The sequence below is a fragment of the Oncorhynchus clarkii genome, chromosome 6 (genome assembly GCF_045791955.1).
Source record: "Oncorhynchus clarkii lewisi isolate Uvic-CL-2024 chromosome 6, UVic_Ocla_1.0, whole genome shotgun sequence".
NCBI classification, from domain to species: domain Eukaryota; kingdom Metazoa; phylum Chordata; class Actinopteri; order Salmoniformes; family Salmonidae; genus Oncorhynchus; species Oncorhynchus clarkii.
Window position 1 is genome coordinate 70,673,822 of NC_092152.1, and position 26,651 is coordinate 70,700,472.

The following is a 26,651-nucleotide window of genomic DNA, read 5'->3' on the forward strand; positions in this document are numbered from 1 at the left end:
GGCCTTTGTGTGGCACCAACATTCAGCGCCAGAGGCTTAGCTTGCACTTGGTACATGCTGCACTCACCTTTCAAAGCCAACTTCCTGACACCTGAAATAACCTTGTCCATGGCCCAGACATTCTGCTCCTCTTTAAGCAATAAATTAGAACGATCCTGGGGGTAAAGCACAGTTCAACTACATTATTTTCAGTCCAAGAGACAATCAAACAAAGTCATAAAAGTCTCCACAACAACTAGGAAGACTGTTGATAAAACAGTGCTCTCTTCCAATCCCACGTGACATCCAAGACTTTATCACTCATAGCGAGGAAGAATTGTTGACACTTATTGTCAAAGATAATAAACATTTAAGTCATTGTCTTGTACTCTTGAGGAATGAATACAGGGCATGTGAAGATACATGAACAGATTCAGACTGGAGATTCAGTTGGCTCACATTGGGAGGGCTGAAAATGCAGCTGTCAGATTATATTTAACACATTGTCAGTACCCCTTAATTTAAAGCCGCTTCCATAAAATTCTCCTTTCAGTTACTTTATATTCTCATATGAAAAACAACCCTAGAATGAGGATTATGATTACATTTGCTACATATACAAATGAATAGCGATTATGGTAAGGCTTTAAAATCGACAGACCAGGGAATAACAATAAAATAAAACATATAGCTAGCTACAGGCAGAACCTACAAAAAGATGGCACATAGATGCTTGCCTTAGCAAGAGACGTGACAGATGAATTCAGGCTTGTTACATCTTGATAATGAGTTTGCTCTAAAACAAGAAGCAGGCACTGGTGGCAAGGTTTCCTCTTTGGTTACATATTTGACAGACAGTTTGGTGTTATCACACACAGGAATCAGTTGTAAATCCTGAAGGGCAAAACAAGTGTTGGCCAAAAGTCTCAGGTCTCAGAGAAGTCTCATTTAATGCCAGATTCCCTTTTTGTGACAGTTGAGTCTGTTTCACACAGTGATTAAAGAAGTGCTCCCTGAATGATTTGTGTGCAGGGACCCACATGCACATGTTTTGTTGTTTATCAAAAACCTTTACTTTTTGTTATAGTGTCACAGACACAGACACACAGACAGACACACACAAACGAAGAGTTTCTCAGTCTTTGATGCGAGGTATGTTGTATGCGTAGTGGACCAGAGGGAGCCCTCGGCTCTGGCAGAAGCAGGCTCGTCCACAGGCCTGCACCTGGTCTGAACTGTCGGACACAAACGAGTCCCCCTCGTCAGCGTACTCTGACTGGGCAGAGAGGGTGCCGCTGTCTGCCCAGTATCCCTCCGTACGCTGGCCCGCTGCCGCACCAGCCGAGAGGGTAGGGCAGCTGTGGGACTTCACCAAGTGTCTGCAGACTGATGTTGAGGAGGAAGAGGTCCTGGCGTGTAGAGCCACCTGGCAGCGCTCACACATGCCTGTTTCCCCACAGAGCTGGGAGTACACCCCACAGTCATAGCCCAGCCGTGTGGAGGAGTCTCCATCCCCATCCACAACCCCAGAGCGCCCTGCACACTGCCCAGCCTTCATCCCCCGGGCCACAGCTCCATGGCCCCGCAGCCGCAGCCAGTCCTCCCGGAAGGCGGGGCTGAAGAAAACGTAGAGCACGGGGTTAAGGCATGCCGGTAGGGGGAAGAAGATGAGCGTGACGGACTTGGCAATCTCAGGGCCCCCTGCGGTGCCAGACCTGGCCAGTAGAGGGGCAAAGGAGAAGGCTGCCACAGGACAGAAGAAGATGCAGTTGGTGAATATGAGCCATGCCACATGGCGTACGGCCCCTGCCTGCTCCTGGTCTGCCAGCTCCACCCTGCCCAAGCCACAGTACAGCTGGGTGTACACTGCTGCTGTGAACAGGTAGGCCAGAGCGTTGAGCAGCACCAGGGCCACAGTGACCCCCAGTGCAGGGCCCTCACCGCCAGAGAAGGGTAAACAGAGAGGGGAGGCTGAAGGGTCGCTGGTACTGAAGAGGGGCAGGCAGGCTGCTGCAGCCGCCAAGAGTCCCAGGAGAGCAGCCGCCAGGGCGAAGCGTCTGTCCCCGAACCCCCTCTCGCTGCTCCTCCTGGGCGAGATGGCCTTCCCCAGGAGCCCCCTCACCGCCACGCTGCGCTCCACAGCCGCCAGGGGCAACAGCAGCACCGCCCACTCGGAGGAAAACACCGCCAGGGCCCCTGTCGCCCGGCAGCCCACCCCCGTCTCCCACCAGACCCCAAACTCAGCGAAGGAGCCCCAGGTAGCAGCATCCAGGACAGTGAGCACCCCCACATAGACCCCAGTTAGCAGGTTGGTGAGGGCCAGGAGGCCAACCAGCAGCCTGGCAGGGGAGAGGGCCAAGGCCCGGCGGGAGAAGGTGGCTGCCAGCACCAGAGTGTTAAAGATCAGGGCCACCAGGCAGATGAACCACACAGTCAGACGGATCATCCAGCTGCCCAGGAGGTGCTCACAGGGCTTGAAGGCTCCTGGAGGAGAGAGACAGAGTCAGACTTCAGTTAGTAAGAGATGTGACAATGTACACAATTCAATGCTGTAGATGACAATAAAGTGTGGTTTACCTGGAGAGGGAGAGCAGTGCATTACCATCGATATCCTCTCCACATCTTCTCCACCTAGAACACAAAGATGATTTAGCTAATCAGTTTCAATAAACTTTTTATCTCTCCTCTGAATAATACTTGTTTATGTCAAGAGTGGTCTAATGACCAATCATGACTGACATAATTTACCTGTAACCTTCTTGATGTTCTCCTCATCAGTGGAAGATGTTGAAGAATCACATCCCACAAATGCACAGCACTGGTAAGCATAGGGAACTGATACTGACCTGTAGACCACAATAGGACCATTATCATTCAAAGTGTTGCATGACCCCAACCTCACAGTTGGACTTAAGTTTAGTTACTGTAAGTGAATTGGGTTTGGCACTACAGTGAGTTCACATCTAGTTCAGGACAGTGTGAGGTCATTTGGATGAATTACTAGGATTCTAACCTTAGTTTGGGGAGGCTCTTTGCAGTAAATACATTTTTCATCTGCAGGTTTCCTGTGAGTTTCAGTTGGTTCAGTGAACTCAGTCCAGTTGTTGGAATGCTGGTCAGCGAGTTTAAGCTCAGGTCTCTAAAACAAACAGGACATATTAGCATACATACATTCCTGGAACACACTATTAGCATATGTACACATTTGTTTAAACAGTAATGTATTTGTTATCATGACTTGTATGAGAACGGATTTAGTTTTTACCACAGTACAGTGTCCTACTCACAGGTTTGTTAGCACCGTCAAATAGAGGAAAGCATCTCTGTGGATGGTTTTCATTTCATTTCTACTCAGGTCCCTGCAGTAAAGAAAATTACTTAATGATGTGTTCAGAATGAGGGCAGCAAATTAAGCATGCTTTTTAAAATTAGCCTCTGGCATGAGCTAGTGAAAGCAGAACTGAGTTCATTTCCAATGAGATCTACTTAGGCCCTTCACCTTTAAGCCTCAAGGTACTATAGGCTGCAAGTGTGTGTGTGTGAGTGTGTGTGTGTGTGTGTGTGTGTACTCACAGCAAGCGCAGGGCAGACAGGCCCTGGAATGTGTCCCTGTCGATTTGCTGGATGTGGTTGTGTTGCAGGCTTCTATAATTAGGGCAGAACACAGAATATACACTCAGGAAAAGGTAGAAGGTGGGGGTCATTTTGAGTGTAATGTTTAAAAATGTGTTTGTGCTCTTGCTCACATTCCCAACAATATATATCATACTCACATTTCCTGCAACTTTAGACAGCCCTGGAAGGAAGGCAGCTCCTCAATCTCATTGTAGGACAGGTCTCTGATGGGCAAAAGGATGAAATAATATAATCTGGAATGTCACCAGCATTTATGTGAAATAGATTAATAAGGTAGGATAAGGGTGAGAGGTGAGGTTGGGGATACTTACAGAGTCCGCAGCACCTTGAGATCCTCACAGAGCTCAACCGGTATGGCAGCAATCTTTGTGCCTGTCAAAGTACTGAGAAAGAAACACGCTGATTTAATTACCACTGACAAACGGTCTCACTTAACCTCAAACAAGGCAGAAAAAAAGCCAATCACTCACAATCTGTCTAACACAAACACATTCATTCTAACATTGTTGGTCAGTGTCAGTTGTGTATGTTGATGTAAAGCATCTGCTGTATTGTGTACTCACAGACTCTCCAGGTTGTTAGTCCCAGTGAGACAGGGAAAATCCTGCATCATACTGGCTCCACGAAGCATCCTGAAACACATACCTCACAGGGTTAGAATACAATAGGTATGACACACCAGAGACTAACTTTATGCTGAATAACTGTCCACTTGTAACATTAGATTATGGTATGAAATAAGCACCAGCATTATTCAGTGTACTGTATCACATGGTGATTAAATACACTTTTATTGTAAATCAGTTAATTCAGAGATTCTTACCACACTATGAATACAATGTTCAGAGTACCACACTTGCTTTTCTAACAGATATGGACAGGGACTTACAGGGAGTGCAGGTCAGACAGGTTCTGGAAGGCTGAAGTTCCCACAAATGACAGGGGGTTGTCATACAGGTGGCTGGGGAGGATAAGAGAAGAGGACACTGACAATAAACGTATTTACTATGAGAGAATGGCACCATCTTCTGGACAAGTATCTTCTAGGCCCATGGTTAGTCACTATATTACCAGCGTGGTGCTGTCAGTCAGTCACTATATTACCAGATTGGTGCTGTCAGTCAGTCACTATATTACCAGCTTGCTGCTGTCAGTCAGTCACTATATTACCAGCTTGGTGCTGTCAGTCAGTCACTATATTACCAGCTTGCTGCTGTCAGTCAGTCACTATATTACCAGCTTGCTGCTGGTGTGTTTCCCAACTCCTGTCCTGGACTACCCCCAACAGTACACATATTTTGTAGCCCCGGACAAGCAGACCTGATTCAACTGGTCAACTAATGATCAAGCACTCAATGAGTTGAATCAGGTGAGTTTGACTGGAGCTACAACCAAAATGTGTGCCGTTGGAGGTACTGGAGGACTGGAGTTGGGGAACACTGTGCTAGTATGAATGTGTGAAGGCTTAAGGTTCTATTCTATAATATTTGTTGACAGTAGGACTGGCTTTGAAGTATGGTCTTACATGGTGCGGAGCAAAGGGTTCTTGTGGAAGGCTCCCTCAGGTACGGCTGCTATGTCGTTGCTGTGAAATCCACTGGAGGAAAGTGAAAATATACACAGTGAAAATTATTCTAACCACAATCTTTGGGATGAAGGTGGAATATTAAATATGCAACGATACATTTGCAAGAGCTGAACGAGAAGAACGAGATACAAATTGTGATTAGGAAAACAGATGGGTCCCAAATTAAGTAAACTGTTATAGTTGCCAATATGTAAATGACGACTAATTCTGTACACGTGTGCTACAGCTTCCTGATTTCTGCACTTAATGTGGCTAATTCTAGTTTTCACCATTAGATGGCATCTTTCAATCTAATGTGTGTCAATTATTTGAATGAAGGTCAAATAATTACTAATTGCTAATTAATCTATACTGCTGTCATAAAACATGGTAAATTCCATATATGTTTAATATTGTTTTTCCATCAGAAATATGAAAGGACACCATCTGGAGAACAGTTGTTACTGTCCACATGAAACGTTGTGAAGTCATGATCTGTTGTTCAAGATGTCCCAGTGACACTGTGAAAACAAAGGCCAGGTAATGTACCTAATGTGCCTGTGTCTTTTATCTAGTAGACATGTCCCTTATATCCATCGCAAGTTGAAGGGATCAAGAAACCATTGTACAGGAACGTTAACACAGCCTCTCTCTCTACTACAGCGCTGACAGACAGGAGAGGAGAGCAACAAAGGTAAGGAAAACAGATAAAGGAGTGTATTCTTGGGGGCACTAGTCAGACCCCATCATTAATCTCTCAGCTTCCCCTGCCAAGGTTCACAGTTCCACTGAGACACATCAACAGCTCACATTTCTACAAAAACACTGCAGCCTGCACGCAACCAGAAAATGATATCACCTCTAGGCCACATGCCGCTTACTGACTAAACAACCTAATCACTCAAAGTTGACGTTTCAGATTTAAAAAATCTCACTAAGGGAATCTGTGTACGCATGTGCATCCCTGTGTGTGTGTGTGTGTGTGTGTGTGTGTGCTTCCATTTGTGACTGTGTGTGTGTGTGCATGTGTTTGTCATGGGACAGTACTCACAGCTCCTTCAGTTTGGGCAGTGCCTGGATTGCTTCTGGGAAGGTCATCAGGTTGTTGAAGTTAAGATCCCTGAGGGGCCAAAAGGAGCAGGGAGTTTCATAATCATTACACCACACACCACAGCACACTCAATCATACTGTAACCATTCACTAGCAGTGCTGTGCAAACATACGGTCACCTTAACGACAGTAAAATATTGATCTTCCAGTTACTACACTATAAAACATTATCTTGAAGGGATATCCAGTGTTCACGAATAGCCAAGTGTACTGTAGTTCCCATGACAGACTGGAGTGCTCACGTATAAGGTAGGCTCCTATAGTAAGTAAGACAATTCTCTTTATACTTTATCAGTGTCAACGTTGTGAGTGAGTGTGACACTGCAAAAATAATTGTAACAGCCATGGTACGTCTAATATGGCTGCTGTTAAACCATAGGTCAGAATGTCTCTGTCCCCTCCGGACTAAAGATGTTGTGTCACTGTTCAGGCTGGCGACCCGGGAGGAAGCGAACAATGGGAGGGTAGTGCAGATAGCCATCATGGACTCCGCTCCATTTATCCTGGAGCAATTACAGGAGGAAGTGGACACACTGACGTCCCGGCTGCTCTGGGTGTGTGGGGGGGGGGGGTGAGTGGCTCATACACACTGTTAATGAGTTTGTATTCAAATGCACTTACAGCGTCTCTAGGTTCTCTAGCCCTGTGAAGCAGCTCTCCCCAATCTCCTTAATTCTGTTATTATGCAGATGCCTGGAAGATAAAGGATAAATTTATATTCCATTCCTGGCTCAAATTAGACTTCACTGTTGCAGACGAGCCAAAACGGACATTGAACAACAGAAGGAACATGTATAGGATATCTAGTCTATGTGATTGAACATGCAGGGAGGTTTTAATAGGAGTCCGTCTGGGTTTTTAATCAGGATATAATATAGCTATTCTTAGTGACATACAACACACATAAAACAAAATGTTCAATCTGCCACATGGCATCCCATCCTTTGTGGATGAACAACACAGCACTTTTCACATCTCCCACACTCCCTGTCTGATAGTAAGACCCAATTCAATCTATTCATAAGGTAAATGTCCTCTGCAGCTATCACCAGAGACTACAGTGATTGGTAAGTCAGGTATCATTGTGAGTGCTGTTGTGTCAAAGGCTGATGGATTCAAGGTATTTTCTTCCTGTTTATTCTTGCCAGCCACTAGAGACGCAGCTCTGTCCTATTTCCCTCCAACTGGGCCCTGCAGCAATAGCATTTGTATTGTGTGTGTGTGTGCGTGCGTGCATGCGTTTGTGTGCATGTGTGTGCGTGCACATGTGTGCATGGGTGCATTTGTGTTTGAAGTGATGGCTTCATACAGTATGTTGATATATTTAACTAAGAATTTCATTTGACTTGGAGAGGAATGGATTTGAACATCTGCAATGTTTGAATGGTAGAGAAATGCAATCTGATGGCTTGTTCCTTTGACACTGTTGAAAAATAACTGTCTTTCATAATAAAAGTGGAGATTGTTCTATTACCCATGATTCCATGAATCTAAATTTTCTTCTTCCAACAGATGTAAATCTCCACCAAAAATATCTAATGTCTGTGCTACATCTGAATCTACAGTATACTACCAATGAGTTGAACCCCCCAAACTCTCCCCTATGGGAAGGAGCACAGAACAGATCCAGAACAGGGTTTAAATACTATCTTGAGTTTACTGAGCTTGCCTGACACAATGGAACCAATAGAATAATCACAAGGAGTCCAAACCCTGCCCCTCTTACACTCCAGAGAGACTAGAGCAAACGCTAAATGTATTTGAAAGATTCAAATAGTATTTGAACCCAGGTCTGGAATAGATAGATCTGCAGCACTCACAGCACCACCAGACTGGAGAGGTTGGCAAAGGCATTGTTGGGGATGTGGGTGATGCGGTTGAGTGCCAGGGTGAGAGCCTGCAGGTTAGCCTGGTGTCTCATGGGGCCCACTGGGACCTCAGTCAGGCTGTTGTCATCCAGCCAGAGGTGGCGGAGCTGCTGCAGGCCCTCAAAGCTATCCTCAGGCACCATTGTGATGTGGTTGGCATCCAGACGTCTGCAGAGGGAGGGGGGAAAATAGATTTTAGAAACCTTTATCTTACTAGTTATGTCACACCAATGTGTGAATCCTGTCATACATTCACCACCATGAACATTCTCATGTTGAGGACATCTCATATTGATACAGCACATAACGAGACAGAGAGAGAGACAGAGAGAATCAAGGGCCATGTAAGGAATGGTATTTATTAGGTATTTCTATTGCCTCAGCAGAAAAACATTACACTATGGTCTTCCATTTTTAACAGCTTTCCATTGCCCTTACTCTTATCAACTGCAAATATTTGAATGAGCCATTGGGTAGCCTACTACATTATAAAGTATGTATAGTAAGTATGGTGTTACTATAAAAATGTGAATTTTATTCTTCTAAATATTCTGCATTTATTTCTAACTATTTAGACTGTTCTGGTGAGAACTACAAACAAAAGGTTTTAAATAGCTTTGTTCTACAATCAAGGTTTCTACTAGTTTTGTATTTGGCTGGTGCTGCACATTCTGTTCCTCATTCATGAAACCTGCTCCTTAATGCTGATATCACAACATTAACTCTCTAAGTGTCCCTCTCCTCTTCCCTCGCTCTCTTTCCACCTCCATGACTCCATATCTCTCTCTCCCTCTACATTCTCTACGAGTCTGTGTATGAAGAAGAAAGGCACGATGATTGACATCTAACTCTCAAAAGCATTATACAAACCCAGCTAGGCTCTGCCAAAACATATTACTTCAGCTACAGACCTTAACTCCTAAGAGAGAAAAGACTTGTGCAAAAAAAGAGAAGGAAAAAAAGAGAGGGAAAACGTGGGACTGAGGGAAAGGATCTGGAGAGGTGATAAATGGCAGAAAGCGGGATTTTCAGCATGTCCCGGACCAGGCTTCCAGCTGGAACTCATCCTACACTATTCACAGTCAGAGTCAAAAGAGGCACAGGGAAACAAAGATGGAGTAATGCTCAGTCATAGTCCCTCGTCGTGACATGCAGTAGTCACAGAGAGTCACTAAGTTAAAGTGAAAGGAAAGAGACGCTGAGGAGCTGGGGATTTGGAAACCAGTGCAGGGTTCTACGCGGACCATTTTTACAAGGAGCACTCGTGCGCGCCTAAGTTGAAAAATGTAGGCCGACACAAAGACATTTAGGAGCACAATGAAAAATATTTGAGGTATTAAAGCTAGAATCCTTAATTTTTCTAGGCACATTGGTGACTAAATTCAAATTCCAGGTCGCACAGCAATAATTAAAATGGCCGCACTGTAGAGCCCTGCAGTGTCTGGGAAACAAAACAACCCACACACATCCCTTTCAAACCCATACAGGCAAAAACCAATCACATAAATAAATAGACGATGTCTCACTGTTGGTAAATGCAACGTGGTGGGGGGTAAAGACAGCATGGTAACCAGATGGTCCTGTGTGAGCTGTGTAAAGGTTAGTGCAATGATGCAGGCCAGTCTAGAGGAAGCGAATAGGTCAATTGGATTGTAGAGTGAATGCTTCCCATTGTAAATGTCATGATTAAGCTTACGATGTCCATTTGAGGAGTTTTGACATTTCAAGTCTCTAAAAGGTGTGTGTGTATGTGTGTGCATAGTCGTGTAATTCCAGATGGGTGAAGAGATAGGGGGACTCACAGAGACTGTAGAGAGTAGAGGTTCTTTATAGCTGTATTTGGAACAGTCTTCAGCTGGTTATTCTGCAACATCCTGAGGGAGAGAACACAGTTTTATAACCTGAACTGTGGTCACACCAACATGCCTCGTTACAATTTCTGCACAACCAAATCAAATCAAATTGTATTGGTCACATACACATATTCAGCAGATGCTATTGCGGGTGTAGTGACATGCGTGTGTTCCTAGCTCCAACAGTGCAGTAATATCTAACAATTCACAACAATACACAAATCTAAAAGTAAAAGGACACAATTAAGAAATATATAAATATTAGGACGAGCAATGTTGGAGTGGCATTGTCTAAAATACAGTAGAATAGAATACAGTACATACATATGAAATGAATAAGCAGTATCTAAACATTATTAAAGTGACTAGTGTTCCATTATTAAAGTGACCAGTGATTCCATGTCTATGCAACAGCCTCTAAGGTGCAGGGTTGAGAAGCCGGCCAGGTGGTAGCCGGCTAGTGATGCAACCAGCAGTCACGTGGTGCGTACGAGAATAAGAAGATCAGCTCTGTATCAAGTTAAAGTGTGAACACACTATGAAAATGTATGCACTAACTACTAGTAAGTCGCTCTGGATAAGAGCGTCTGCAAAATGACAAATGTAAATGAACACAAAAGGACTACAAAGTGTTGCAGCCTCAGCCTCCTATCTCTGTGAAGAGTCAAAGTCATTGACTCCAACTAGCACCTCAGGCTCTGTTTCATAAGCTTGTGTATGGGTTCAGGGTGAAGTAGAGTGTACAGCATGCATTACAGTATGGGGAGGGGAGGATGTGTGTGTCTCTGAGCACACACGTGTCTGCATGCATAGCCCATATCAAAAAAATACTATAGTGTATACTATGGTAGGAATAGTATAGTATTCACTGTAGTGTTTTTGCGAACTTTACTCACTGTATTGTTTAAAAAATATATATTTTTATATATTTTTATTAATATATTATCCAATTGTTTTTAGCAGTTACTATCTTGTCTCATAGCTACAACTCCCGTACGGGCTTGGGAGAGACGAAGGTCGAGAGTCATGCGTCCTCCGAAACACAACCCAACCAAGCTGCACTGCTTCTTAACACAGCGCACATCCAACCCGGAAGCCAGCCGCACCAATGTGTTGGAGGAAACACCGTGCCCCTAGCGACCTGGTCAGCGTGCACTGCGCCCAGCCCGCCACAGGAGTCGCTAGTGCGCGATGAGACAAGGATATCCCTACCGGCCAAACCCTCCATAACCCGGACGATGCTAGGCCAATTGTGCGTAGCCACATGGACCCCCCGGTTGCGGCCGGCTGCGACAGAGCCTGGGCTCGAACCCAGAGTCTCTGGTGGCACAGCCTTAGACCACTGCGCCACCCGGGAGGCCCTCACTGTATTGTTTTTGCAAACTGAAGTCCGCAAAAACACTACACTCCAAAAATGCAGATTACCGTTTGTTATGAAAATTTGATATCAGCCCTAATTAATCCCGATTAATCGGTCGACCTCTATTATCTATGACATAGAAGTGGGGGGCTTTCTCTTTGACAAAACGTAATAGACAAATACTAAAATAGCAAATTTGCAATAACCTGTAGGTAGGTAGGACTGGGGTCTGAACGGAAGGTTCGGAGATTCTGCTCTTTTCTATAACCATAGGGAATATAATACACTTAGTGTACAGAGCATTATGAACACCTTCCTAATATTGACTTGCACCCCCTTTTGCCCTCAGAACAGACAATTTGTCGAGGCATGGACGCTACAAGGTGTCGAAAGCATTCCACAGGGATGCTGACTCCAATGCGTCTCACAGTTGTGTCAAGTTGGCTGGATGTCCTTCGAGTGGTGGACCATTCTTGATACATACGGTAACTATTGAGTGTGAAAAACCCAGCAGCATTGCAAATCTTGACACACTCAAACCAGTGCGCCTGGCACCTACTACCATAACCAGTTCAAAATACACTTCAAATCTTTCGTCTTGCCCATTCACCCTCTGAATAGCTCACATACACGATCCATGTCTTAATTGTCTCAAGGCTTTAAAATCATTATTTAACCTGTCTCCCCTCCCCTTCATCTACACTGATTGAAGTGGATTTAACAAGTGACATCTATAAGGGATCCTAACTTAACTGGATTTACCTGGTCAGTCTATGTCATGGAAATGATTTGTCCACAGTGTAAATGGTCTATCCTTGACATGTATGTTTCTCACTTACAGGTGGCACAAATTGGGATATGGGGAGGGGAATGGGCAGGGTATATGCAAATTAAATAGTGTAATATTTACTATAGTAAAAGAAAATTGGACGGACTAACATTTCATGAGTATTTACTATAGTATTCTACAAAATTATATACTACTAGTACAACACACAATCAAGGGATACTACAATATGTAGTATAGAATTCTACAGTATACTACAGAATTATATAGTAAGTACTGTAGTATTCCATAGTAAAATAGTATTTTTTATGTGGGATGTGAGTACTTGACCATGTAGTGATGAGCGTTTGTATCTGTCTGTGGATCCTAGTATCTACTGGACACAAATGTGGTTATGGTGACTATCTCCCTTCCTCTCTACTATCAGTAGTCTCTGTCGTCAAAGCAGGCTAGGGCCCAGGGGAACAGGCCCTCTGGTTTCCTGCTTCTTCACACACGTCACATGGCCACCGCTCGTTGGGAAGGAAGTGAACACCTCTGTTTTATTTCATTCACCAATTTTATTTACAGGTGTGTGTGTGTGAATGTCTGTGTGTTTGATTTTGTGTGGGTTGTGCCCGAGCACTCACCAGTACTGGTCTTTGAACCCTTGGCTCAATGTACAGTCACAGAACATACAGGTATTATATGAGTGTTTGTCTGTGTGTGCGTGTTGTAAGTGTGTGTGTGTAGGGCCAATGAGCGGCACACTTACAGGACTTTGAGCTGATGCAGTCCAGACAGAGCATCAGGGTGGATGAATGAGAGGTCATTTCCTGCCAGTCGTCTGAGGTAGAGAGAGAGGTAGAGAGAGAGACAAATAGAGAGAAAGAGGGAGAGAAAAAGATGGTGATCAATTCAGAATTGCATCGGAAGCTAAACAAGGATTCGTACAGTAATCTATATGTTGTTGGTACAACTTTCAAAGCTCTCAATTTAACAGCTTCACTTTGAAATGTTAATACATACAAGATTGAAAGTCATCGACCAAAAAACAAATGAAAACACCTCACAGGTTCCAGTTTGTGTTATCAGGCATAACATAGCATAGCATAACATAACGCCTGGGATGCCAGAGAGACGTGTCAGTGCGATGGCATGTTGTCAATTCACCAGACACTCTGGGGAGAGAGTGGACACATTAGGACTGGGCCTGGGTTTCCCCTCCTGGGCCTGGTCTACCTCCCCTTCCCTTCCAGCCAGGGTATCAGGAAGAACTGGCAGTGTGATTAATCATGTGGGGGCGGGTTGTCAGGGACTCATAGTTCCACCAAATCTGGCCTGGGAGATTAGCACCAGATTTATCACCCTCTGCAACTTGAGCTGGGTGGCATTAGATTCTCCTGCAGCCAATAGCTGCTGGGTGTGAGCCTGAGAGCCTGGGGAATCTGAGTAACAACTCCCACCATGCCCTAATTACAACCCCACAACTCACCCCCTTACTGGGGCCTACTCGGGGACACACTTCCAGGGATGTCGAACACGGTTGGTCCATCATATAACAACCAGACAGCATCATATGACAGGGTCTCTAGTCTAAACACACAAACGCTAGTGGCAGACTTCCACTGTGATCCAATGGCAGACCATGTTAAAAATCACATATTTGTTGTGGTTGACAAACATGGTTAGGATTTGGAAGGCTATATAATGGTACATGCTCTACAACTTGACTTGGCTTTGGCGCAAACCAAATGATTGCCTTCCAGTGGTGGATTCCAAAGGACACGCTTCACCATCAAACACCCAAATCAATTTGGCTTCTCATGTGTCTTTGTCAACTATTCATTTCACAGCATTTTCATTGTTTCTCAGCAGTAAATTAACTGTAGTCAAATGGGACAGTTTCATGCACATAAATCAAGCCTACTCCTTGACTCAATTGCACTAAGTTTGCAGCAACTGCAACTACTGACAATTATTTATTATTAATCTAGGACTCAAGTAGCACATCTTTGAAAGCAGAGTAGGATTTATGTGCAAATTGGTTAGTGTGTCTGCCAGATTTATAAGGTACTGTAAACTTTACGTCCACAGTCTTGGAGCTGGTCAATGCCCACATGTCTACGGCCCAGCCACCACACGCAGGCCTGCTAACAAATTGCTAGGACATCCTTCACATTTCAGGGTGAAGAACCTCCCCACCCATTCCCTTTCTCTCAACAAATTCAGAACACGTCCCCCTAGGCTTTGATGAAGGCAGAAGAATGTGCTAAGCCTTGTTGAGGAAAGACTAAATCCTTCCCTTCTGTAGCACCACTCCCACAACCATTCTATTTCACTAAGAAACTCACTGGTAGACAACATACACTTTAACATCAGAAGGTGAAGAGATTTGGAACACACACTCAGGGAGACAAATGTGTGCAGAGACACAGACAAATACACAAGCACTCAAACACAAATTGAAGGGGATGACTCCCCTACATCTCTTTATCTGTCAGTATGGTAGCTAGGCTGTGTTGTGCTTTGTTCAGGATGGGAGGTGTGTATGAAGGAGGGTTGCGTGACTATCAGAGAGGGAATGTTTCTCTCTGGGCATGTCCCCCTCTCTCTCAGTCAGCCCTCAGGGCTGGAGCTGTGGTTCAGTGACACAACACCACCCCGGGCTACAGAGCCATCCGCTCATTTCACTCAATGAAACATTATGATTTGTTTCGAGGATAAGGCTAAACAAACACAAATTAAAAACTAAAGACAGCTGTCAACAAAAAAGCATTCCGAAGCATGAATATAACTGCTAGGCCCTACAGTGCTGCTCAGTAGGGTTGGGCGGTATCCCAATTTTCATACTGAGATACCGTTTCTGTACCATACCGGCAGTGCACACAATGGGAGTTAATTCAGACAAAAGAAAACTAGTTTTTTGTTTAGTTTTTTTGGGGCACAGAACAATTTAGGCAACAGGGATCCTGATCCAGGAGGGAAATGAATGTCTCTGCTGTGACCAAAAAGCTTGATCTTGACATTTAGCAAGCAAGTTAGCAAAACAAATGCGTAGCTGGGGCCCTCAGCCTGATATAATTGATTTTGGCCCATCTTAGATTTCTTATAGTTATACTTAAAAGCAGTGGCGTAGCACGCACCCCATTTTTGAAAATGATACTGTAAGTATTTCAAAAAATATCCCAGTATATGGTATCTCCCAAGCCTACTGCTCAGCTACAGAGCAGGATGGAACCTAGAGAACAGGTTTCACTAAGTATATTTGACACTGGGCAGAGACCCCTGTCCCTGCCTGAAAGGTAATGTTGAGTGGTAGAGTGCAGCGAGGGTGCGTTTTTAGCCCGGTTGTCATGGAAACCATTGTTTTGCCTTCTTCCTTCCTGCCTGGCATTCCTCCACTTACAATGCGATGAAAAGTAAATTGCCCTTTGACAAAGCAGATGAAGTAGGCCTAGTGTTAGGAAAAAAAGGGAGTGAAGACTGGTCCGAGATGATAGACACAGACAGGCTAAAATAACATGGGCACAGAAGCAGAATAATGTTAGCTGGTCATTTTGCATTCTCAGGGTTACATGTTACCTGATATCAGGTAGACAGATCTTATCCTTACTTCCAGCTCTGAACCAGACAGAGGGGTATTTCAAGAGTAAAAAAATGACAAAGATTAGATATGCTCATTGAATGGGTCCCAGAACTGAGACATGCGGTTGCCACCCTGCAAATTCTCAAAGAAAACACAATGAAAGAAAGTGAAATATCTCACATACATGTTCTCTGGAATCATACATAGCTTATAGTCATGGTACTTTTTGATAGCTATCATGGTATAACTTGCCCTTTCTGAAAACACTGCAACTTAGCCGACTACAATGGCATGACTCTTTGGTGTTAGAGAAACTACAGGGTTCTTTATATCTTGTTGAGCAACTTGTTGATCAAACACATAATACAACTGGTCTGTTGTGGTTGAAAACCACTGATTATCATATGCATGTGACAACAACTGTAGTGGGTAATGTACAAGAAAAGATTAATACTCACAGTTCTTCTAGATAGGGGAAGTTCTTGAAGACAAAAGCCGGGAGCTCTGTGATGTTATTCATGCTGATGTCACTGTGGAACCAAACAACAAGTGTCATGAGTGGATCAGTATTTCTCTCAGGTTAGAAAAAGAACACAGTCATGATTCCAATTAAATAGTACATAATGTTTGATGCCATGGTAGTGTGTAGCAAATGTATCTTTTTGGGGGCATAACTATTAAGTAACTGCTCAGAAGCATGCTTTCAATACGTTTACATTGGTTTTCATGTCATGTAGATTGGTAGAGGGAAAGTACGGTCATCTTCCCCAGCAGTATAATGATTCATTTGGGCCAAAACAGGTCCCCAGCAGTACTGTAAACCCTTGAAAAAGAAACTCCTCGTATTGCCCAGGGGACGTTCACTTTTCCAACTCACTGCAGAGAAAGACAGGCATGTAGCAGCACGACAGCTATGCAGACAGCACTCACGTTTCTTCCCCACCTGACTAATTCAGTATGTGACTTACATATAGTTGAAGTCGGAAGTTTACTTACACTTAGGTTGGCGTCATTAAAACTCGTTTTTCAACCACTCCACAAATGTCTTGTTAGCAAACTACAGTTTGGCAAGTTGGTTAGGACATCTACTTTGTGCATGACAAGTCATTTTTTCCAACAATTGTTTGCAAACAGATTATTTCACTGTATCACAATTCTAGTGGGTCAGAAGTTTACATACACTAAGTTTACTGTGCCTTTAAACAGCTTGGAAAATTCCAGAAAATTATGTCATGGCTACAGAAGCTTTGGATAGGCTAATTGACATAATTTCAGGCAATTGGAGGTGTACCTGTGGATGTATTTCAAGCCCTAACTTCCAACTCAGTGCCTCTTTGCTTGACCTCATGGGAAAATCAAAAGAATTCAGCCAAGACCTCAGAAAAATACATTGTAGACCTCCACAAGTCTGGTTCATCCTTGGGAGCAATTTCCAAACGCCTGAAGGTACCACGTTCATCTGTACAAACAATAGTATGCAAGTAGAAACACCATGGGACCACGCAGCCATCATACCGCTCAGGAAGGAGATGCGTTCTGTCTCCTAGAGATTAATTCACATCAATCCCAGAACAACAGCAAAGGACCCTGTGAAGATGCTGGAGGAAACAGGTACAAAAGTATCTATATCCACAGTAAAACGAGTCCTATATCGACATAACCTGAAAGGCCGCTAAGCAAGGAAGAAGCCACTGCTCCAAAACCGCCATAAAAAAGCCAGACTACGGTTTGCAACTGCACATGGGGACAAAGATTGTACTTTTTGGAGGAATGTCCTCTGGTCTGATGAAACAAAAATAGAACTGTTTAGCCATAATGACCATCGTTATGTTTGGAGGAAAAAGGGGGAGGCTTGCAAGCCGAAGAACACCATCCCAACCGTGAAGCACGGGGTGGCAGCATCATGTTGTGGGGGTGCTTTGCTGCAGGAGGGACTGGTGCACTTCACAAAATAGATGGCATCATGAGGCAGGACAATTATGTGGATATATTAAAGTAACATCTCAAGACATCAGACAGGAACTTAAACACATGGTCACAAATGGGTCTTCCAAATGGACAATGACCCCAAGCATACTTCCAAAGTTGTGGCAAAATGGCTTAAGGACAACAATGTCAAGGTATTGGAGTGGCCATCACAAAGCCCTGACCACAATCCTATAGAAAATGTGTGGGCAGAACTGAAAAAGTGAGTGTGAGCAAGGAGGCCTACAAACCTGACTCAGTTACACCAGCACTATCAGGAGGAATGGGCCAAAATTCACTGGGCCAAAACTTATTGTGAGAAGCTTGTGGAAGGCTACCCGAAACATTTGACCCAAGTTAAATGTTCACATCCTGACCATAGAGAGTCCTTATTTTCTATGGTAGAGGGTGTGACTGGGGGGTTAGTCGAGTTTATTATTTCTATGTGGGGTTCTAGGTTTGTTTTTCTATGTTGGTGATTGTGTATGATTCCCATTTAGAGGCAGCTGGTAATCGTTGTCGTAGCTGTTTTTCCCACCTGTGTTTATGGGATATTATTTTGAGTTAGTGCACGTAGCATCTCTGTAGTCACGGTCCGTCCTTAGTTTATTGTTTATTTGTCTTTATTTGTTATAAAGTGAAACTAAGTAATCTGGAACTCAACATACGCTGCGCCTTGGTCCAACATTTATTCTAGCGAACGTGACATAAACAATTTAAAGGCAATGCTACCAAATACTAATTAAGTGTATGTAAACTTCTGACCTATTGGGGAATGTGATGAAAGAAATAAAAGCTGAAATAAAATCATTCTCTCTACTATTATTCTGACATTTCACATTCTTAAAATAAAGTGATGATCCTAACTGACCTAAGACAGGGAATTTTTACTCGGATTAAATGGCAGTTATTATGAAAAACTGAGTTTAAATGTATTTGGCTAAGGTGTATGTAAACCTCCGACTTATACTGTATGTAATACATAGAGAGTAACCATGGGCAAAATTGTGATCGAATCCAACTGAAGTTCTAGGAAATGAGAGATTGTTATATAGGCAGGTTTAGTAAAGATTGTAAACTGATTGTAGAAGGATCCTAAAGCAGCCAACAGATTAAGGCACATCCAACTTCCAATAAAAATTACACAGGCTATAGTATAAAAAGACTGGTATGGTATGACACTATAAAAACTATATGACACCATAGCCATTCCCTTGTGTTCAACAACTCAACAGAGAGTACCTTTTAACTTTGGGCCACTCTCATCTTGATTAGGAATCCTTTCATCGGTTTCAAAGAGGAGCCCATAGACACCAGCTGTTAGAGTTGAAGCACAACAGGACTGAAAAAACATTGTGCTTTTGATAATGAAGCGAACCCCCCCAAAAAGGGTCCATCTTGAATTTCACTACCAGCCGTCCCCAAAGTCTTGCATGTGTGTGCATGTAAGACTTTGGATCCTTAAAGGATAATATCGCCCACCACACTCCCACCCCCCATGTTTCTAACTACAAAGGCCCCCAACAGAAGCCCTCATCGTCCCTGCCATCTATCTTTCCCATCTCCAGGTTACCTAGCTTATCCAATTTCCTTCTAGGCTCTGTACAATGGAGCTTCCACCTTGATCCACCCCCCTCTTTATCCCCCCCCCCTACGGACTCTCCTTGGGGCGTTGTGTGGCCACTATTTGGAAGGCTTTCCCGGTGGTCCCTCCTTTGGATACATTATGTCTTGCTGACAGCACCCCTACACCTGCACCCTGTAACCATCTTCCACAGGCTGTTGGCTACCATGGTCAAGAGTGCAGGCAGCCACAGGGACAGGATGAAAGGGTGGTCTGTGAATGCTGTCACCCTCCCTCCCAGCTGCTTTAGTCATCAGGGGACCTGCCTATCCTACATAGAAATACAGCTGTGATACATATAGAAAAAACAGCACTCTTTCTGAAGCAAAACAGTTACATGCCCACTGTTCTGAGGGTAGGAAATGTCAACATGACATCAAATAATGCAAAGTTGTCACTTTGGGCTCATAACAGCCTTGATGGGAAACCGAAATAATCATATTTCCAGCAAGAGTTGCCAAAGGCTTCACTTCTCAAGCGAGATTTCCCTACATAAAAAAAAAGAGATCGGCGACAAAGACATCCTACAAAACACTAATCACATCCAACAGAGGAAAGTATGGGGAGCAGGCAGCAGAGGCTGTTGTCAAGTCTCAACAGAGCACCTTTAAAACTCCCTGGGAATTCACTGCCAATACAAGTAAATAGAGACATACAGATCATCTTTACTCAGAAACAAATGTCAGCTAAAAGACATGATACCTTTCCTAAATCCCTTTTGGGGTCAACAACAAAATCGACACCTTTTAAACAATTAAAAAAATAAGCAATAATTCATCATCTCTGCTATGATGCAAGATGAGAATAAATATACTATCTCGGCATTATCTCAAAGCCAACCACAACCTCTCCATGGTAAGAGGGTCACAAAGAGGTCCACCCTGTTCAAGTCTCTGGCAAGTGAGAAATTATACTTGTTATTTAGTGGCTTATTGCGTGGTCTCTGATGGTTAGATCATGGTTTTAGAAAGGTTTGTGGTCATAAGCACATCCTTAAAGACTTTGGTGCTGGGCTAATAAAGAAGGCCTACACACTGTTTATGCCCCCAATTCACTGACAACGTTTGGATCCAAAACGGATCTTGGTCAGAATGATTTTAACCTGAGCTCAGCATTAGCTTCCCCCTCACAATTACACAGGCCACTGGTGTTTGTCCACAGACCAGACAAGGAGCTCAGCAAAGCCACACAACAACCACAGAGCTCCACATTACAGACAGATAAATATACATGGAAAGATTGCCAAGCAGTGCAAAGGCAGACCAAAAAGAGATTCAAATTAAAGCGACTCCAAAACCAAGGCGTGTATATGTGGTATGTGTGTGGGCGGATCAGACACTGGCTGGCATGGAGCCATGAGAGGGAGGGGAAGCTACCGTGCCAAGAACAGCAAGAATTGACAGACAGGACAACGGCAGATAAGTAAGATAGAGATTTGAGGAAAAAGGTTACTATGTCCTTCCTTTGAAGATCTCTGGGCGCAGAAGGTGGCAAGTGTAAAAAGTATCTGATGTAGTCTCTGCAAGGGCTTTCAAGGAGGCATAGCCTTAGTTCAGATGCACCATGAATCTCAAGGTGATCTTCAAAAGGAGGACAACTTCACTTCTTCAATACCTTTTGGCAGTGTTTATTTAGCCGGCTAATGTAATCCAAATGAAAATCGATATCCTGCCGGTTGATCATTTGTTGAGGTAGAGAAGCCAAAACGGGCACCAACCCAACCACCTGTTAACATTGACTACCTCAGAAGTAAAGCAAACTCAGTAATGCTTTGGCTTTTTAGCCCCCTGGTCCCATGACAGCAGAGTTGTGGGAAGAAATGCAGGTAACGGGTAACTATTTTCTCAGCCGGCTGTTTCTTATTGATTAGAGAGGAGGTGAAGGTGGTGAGAATTGAGGAAGATGGCTGAGGTTCCCTGGCTGCCATGCTGGAAAGGAACAAGGGCACTTTGTATACACAGACGGGCAGAGTGTTCCACCATGGGAGTGCAGAGAAGGTCAAGCATTTACCACATGGGTCCTAGGGGAGACTGTTTGCACTCTAGCTACAGCGAATCAACCAGCCTGCAATGCAAACATGTCAGTCCTAAAACAGTGAGAGACAGAGAGGGAGAGAAGTGATCGATATTGGTATGGGAGTTGTTGTCGTTGTAAACGTATTGTTATTTTGCCATTCAAATGTATGTTTTTTATACCAATTGAACCAAGAGAAAAAGAGATTGACAGAGAATGTGATGATGAGAGAGCTGGAGAGGACTACGGAAAAATAGGATGAAAATTAGGAAGATAAGTGATCATAAGTAAAAGAGAGTGTGAGTTGTGTGAGGGAGAGAGAGAGAGAGAGAGAGAGAGAAAGAGATAGACAGAGCAAGAGGGGGGGGTAAACATTCTACCATCTAGCAGTCATCCTGTTTGGGAGCGGAAACCAGTGACTAGCTCCTTTCACCTCTGCTGACCATGAACAAAAGTATCATTCAGCTTAAGATGGATCGAGGGCACCAATGGCGAGTGAGCTAGCTGGACCAGTGAGTGAAAGGGCATTAGTCCCCCTATCCCCTCCCTCCCCTAAATTTGTGCTTGTTCACACTATGAAAGGACTTCAATTGAGATGAGATGTGAGAAGTGACCCCCTCCTTCCCCAAACCCTCATGCCCCCCCGCATGCACACATGAGAGCGAGAGTGCACACACAGTCACCAAGCCCTCAAGAGACTGAGATGTACCTTCGTCACTCGTATCTAGCAGAGATGCAGCAGGCATGCACTGTCAGAGGGGAAATTGGTGTACAGGTTGAGGGGGTTCCAGAACGTATTTCTCTTTCTCCCCACCTGTTGTCCTCAGGCAGGAGAGTCTCATTTTCAGCTGCCAATAAAAACGTAATGTACACACCAACATGCTGTAGGCAGCTCCACCCCCTAGCCCACCTCTCCAACCCTTCCCCTGGGCTGCTGGCTGGTGCCAACCCAACACTCTGATTTATGGACTGATAAAACAAAGGGCACAGGCCAATTCCCGTCTGTGTCAAATTCTGTAAGATTATGCAAATCAACAGATGCATAAATGTTAAAGTATTGTAGGATTTTGCCAACGAAAGTGGCAATGTACAGTACTGTATATTATTTTGTGACTAAGTATATGGGTTACTAATTTTGAAGAATGACGACACATGAAATAAAACTTGAAGTAAAGCTCTCTAAATAACTACAAATGCAGGACAAGAGCAGGTCTAGTCATACCTATGTCTGGAACTATTCCAATTTAAGAGGACATTCCAGAATTCCAAGGCCAGAAATTCAACAAAAACCTGACTTTCAAAAGATGGAGTTAATGTCTGTGGCCCCATTTCTTTTAGTTCTCTTCATAACATAACTGCTGCCCTCCATTCTCCTCTCTGCTTCTCTGTACAACAGATTCAGTACATTCATGGGGTGGCAGGTTGTACTGGATGGAATCACAGCAGGAGGAAAATCACAAACAAAGCCAACCTTCTGGGAAACCATTCTCCCACCTCTAGGGACAGCAGGGCCTGCAATGTGCCTCTTGTAAGACTGCTGGACCTGTCTGCTTCTATCATTATCTCTGTGTGTGTGTTTATGTGTGTGTCAATTTCCCTGTCTCTTTCTGCCCATTAATCTCTCCCTTAACTATTTTTCCATATCTCAATTTATCAAGCTCTTCACTATTTGCCTGTCTTGTTGATCCCCGTCTGTCTCTGCTGTTTCAGCAAAAAAGCTTATAATTGCCACTAAACATCACAGCAGATGATGTGTACCCAAATTAATAGATTAAGTTGTTTGTTTGCTGACACACTAATTTAAAGTGTTACCAAAATATATTTCTACACTAAGGATGTAATTCCACTTTTGATGAGTGGTAAATGGGATTAAATTAACATTATGGAGGTAAATATTTTGTTTAGTTCTTTAAACAAACATTAGCTCACTTCCGGTAAGGAGCATTACCAGCTCAGCACAGCCTCCCTGTGCATTAACTCTGACAAAAAGAGTATTTCTACAGCTGCAATGTGTCGCACTAATCCATCATGACCCCTGACCTCTCTACTCACCAAAACACAGAAGGAATGGAAAGAAGGGGAATTTAAGAGACGGAGAAGAGACATTGAATGGAGAGGGAGGGAGAGAAATCGAAAGAGAGAGACAGCTGCACTAAGGGTCAATTCCACATTAACATAGAAACATTTTTTACTTTCAAATGTATTTCAAACAAAAAACAATGATTGACCACTTTTGACAACGTCAAGTGAACATTTACTTGAAGAATTGTCAGTGGAAATTGCTAAGTAGTCCCTGTGCATAAAGTTGTATCATTTGTTTGCAATCATTGGTTTTTGTTTGACATACATTTTAAAGTGAAAAATCACTCTGTTGGCGTGGAATTGCTCCAAGGCAACCTGTCAAATACTCTGAGGGCTTGAACTGAATATATCACGTAGTTATGAGCTAAAAAGCTGTCACAAAGCATTTGGATAACCCTTGCTCAGTGTAGGTGCACAAGAAGCCTTCACGCCCACACTTCCAGCCGTAATACGTTGACTTGGCAATTGTAATACAATATTTGGGGATGTGTTGGTAACTTACACGCAAGATCATGATGTTTGAGAACAGCATACACTACACTGTGTCTTAGTTTACACATTGGTAAATACCACGGTTTCTCTTCATTTTACCTGACACAAAACATCTCTACATTGGCAGTTTATTGGGTCAACTCTAGAGCGTGTGTATTTCTACAATTCTGCTGGATATTAATGAACTCAAGAAGTCAATAAAATGTACTTACAGTCCATGTGGTGTAATGTTCAGGTACCTAGGTGGAAATAAATATAAAACCAACCCCTCAGCTTTTATGTTAAGTTAAGCAAATAAAGGTGATTGTGATATTGTATATATTTAAATTTCTCATTCAGTCTTGGATATGAAACTACCCACTGGGTCCAGACGTCAATTCAACATCTATTTCACGTTGGTTCAACGTAATTTCATTGAAACGACATGGAAACAACTTTGAATCAACCAGTGTGTGCCCAGAGGGTAGTCTTCTCAAGGTCAGATACTTCCTTCTTTTCCACATTAGGAAGCACATTTCCTTCATCCACCTTCAATAAATAACACATAGACCCTTTGACGCCCTTGGGCGGCTGCTCTGTTTATCATTAACTAAGACATTGTGAAACCTTTAAGGCTAGTTAACCAGAAATGTATTAACTATGTAGACCCAGTCTCAGTTTCTCCTCAGTTAGTAATGCTCTTTCTCTCTAGTAAGGTAGTGCAGAGCAACTCGCTTTTCTTGGTACAGAGACAAAGACAGATATGATGGCGGAATCACAGGGAATACAGAAAAGAAACAGTCATCATTCCTTAAAAATAAACTATAGGCTAACTAAAAGACCCATGTCATAGGGCTTTTGGTTTAGTTGTTATTTTGTGTTGATCACAACAGCTTTTTCCTTTCGGCGGTTCCTGAACAAGATTCAGAATATATTTTATTCTGTTAAAAATATAGTCTACAAATCATTTAACATTGCACATTTTCCCCATGTTGATAAGTTGCTTGAGCCACAATTTTGCAACTTAGGAAACTTTGGAAGGAAAGTAAATAAGGCTTAATTATTACAGTAAAGTGTTACTGAACTGACAAATTCTGGGGTGAATTCTGGTGTATCCCTGTAAGATGAATTTGAATCACTTTGTAAAGGATATGTAATGCAAATATCAGAATACCAACCACAACAACTGTCTCTGAGATGATGGGTATGTGTGTCCACAGTGTTTTCTTTTAGGGATAGGCATACACCTAAAGTGACATGGGACTTTCTCTGCCATGATGTGAGTTGGTGAGTGGAGCAGCATTCAGGACAAACACTCTCTGGCAGGTATAATCACAATCAATCGAGACCACAGAGCTAAGACAGGCCAAAGAATCAGCAAATGAAGACAGATCCACCTTCTTGCTTTACACAGGATGGGCTACTATTCCACATGTCCCAAAATATAAGTGACTGTAGTCTAAGAAAGTGAAAGTCCAGGTGCCAGGCCAAGGAATATGCTATAGCTTGTATGCTTTTCAGTATAGTAAAATACTACGGTATAAGAGGGGTCATATCAAGGAAAGGTCAGCAAGTGAATGAGTTTGGACCAGCATGAAACATTTTGGCAACCATTGCATTAAAATAATAGCCTAGCCAATACTGTATATACTGTACCAACCTTCAATTTTATGGGCTACTTTTCCTCTGGCTGTTCTTCATTTTTTGTGTTTGCTCTCTCATACCAACCACAATAATGTGTTTGTTATCAGTTGAATAACTGATCCACAGCCCAAAGTTGTAAAAACGCACTCGATTACTTGGCTTCATTGACAGCCATTGTGCAAAAGTTTGCTCCAGTATTGACGTGGAGAGGAGCCCCTCTCGAGTAACTAGTGGCCAATCTTACCATTACAAACACGTCCTAACCAGGGAGAGAGATTGACTCTAGGTTTAATCGTGTTTTATTACACAGTTTCAATATGTGTTGATACTTACAGATAGTAGGTGAAGGCGCTTAGACCAGTCGGGACAGTGGTCAGACCTTTCCCAGAGCAATCGGCGCCTCCGTCCTCGTCGCAGCTGCATGAGGACGAACAAATAGCCGGAGTGGATTGTCCTTGACCAGCCGCACCATTCCGTAGTGAAAACAACCGCAAAAATATCCAGATGACAAACACGCGCATGTTCTTCTTCTGTTCAGACGGAGCAAAATGGCTTTACGTGTTTCTCTTATAAGGACATGTAGGCCAATTTTCATGTGACTGCTCTGTTGTGATGGCTTGTCCAAGAAGCTTGAATATGTATTGTTGTTGATAGGTAGTCGACCACTTCAAGGATATAACATGTTAATGCATCAGTCCCACCAAACATATATCCTTAACTACCCCTGTCAAATCTGGGACATTTTCTTTACTCAAACAATGCGGTTTACCTTGCACTAAGTGTCCTCCTATTCATCCCGTGTGGAGTATTGGTCCCATAAAAATAAGTAGCACCCGTCCACACAAACGACAAAATTGGCACCTTTTGCTTTTTCCGTTTTCGTTGTCCCATTAAATCAGAAAACCAGGCGGATCCGTGCGTGGACAAAATAAGAAGCCTCAATACAATTCTCCAACCGAAATGGGAAACACTTGGTGACTTATTTTTGCTATCGTTTCCCTCCTGATTTGTTTCCTGTAGAAAAACACAGTCAGCTTTCAGCCATTCCTCACGTTTCCTTCCTTTGCTCCCTGCCACCAGCAGCCCGCTTTTTCTTGCTCACTCGGTAAGCACCCTGCCGGAC

The 26,651-nt window shown here is 43.4% G+C and overlaps 1 protein-coding gene across 1 annotated transcript; it reads right to left on the reverse strand.

The window, feature by feature from the left end:
- Positions 1–523: 523 nt before the first annotated feature.
- LOC139411545 (leucine-rich repeat-containing G-protein coupled receptor 4-like) lies at positions 524–26,651 on the reverse strand. Its single transcript, XM_071158028.1, has 18 exons — positions 25,862–26,651; positions 16,188–16,259; positions 12,916–12,987; positions 9,964–10,035; positions 8,114–8,329; positions 6,915–6,986; positions 6,234–6,302; positions 5,141–5,212; positions 4,505–4,576; positions 4,179–4,247; positions 3,927–3,998; positions 3,753–3,818; positions 3,553–3,624; positions 3,267–3,338; positions 2,993–3,118; positions 2,728–2,825; positions 2,557–2,610; positions 524–2,463 (listed from the first exon to the last, which is right to left on the reverse strand). The coding sequence occupies exons 1-18, from the start codon at positions 26,047–26,049 to the stop codon at positions 1,115–1,117; spliced, it is 2,883 nt and encodes a 960-aa protein (XP_071014129.1). The 5' UTR covers positions 26,050–26,651; the 3' UTR covers positions 524–1,114.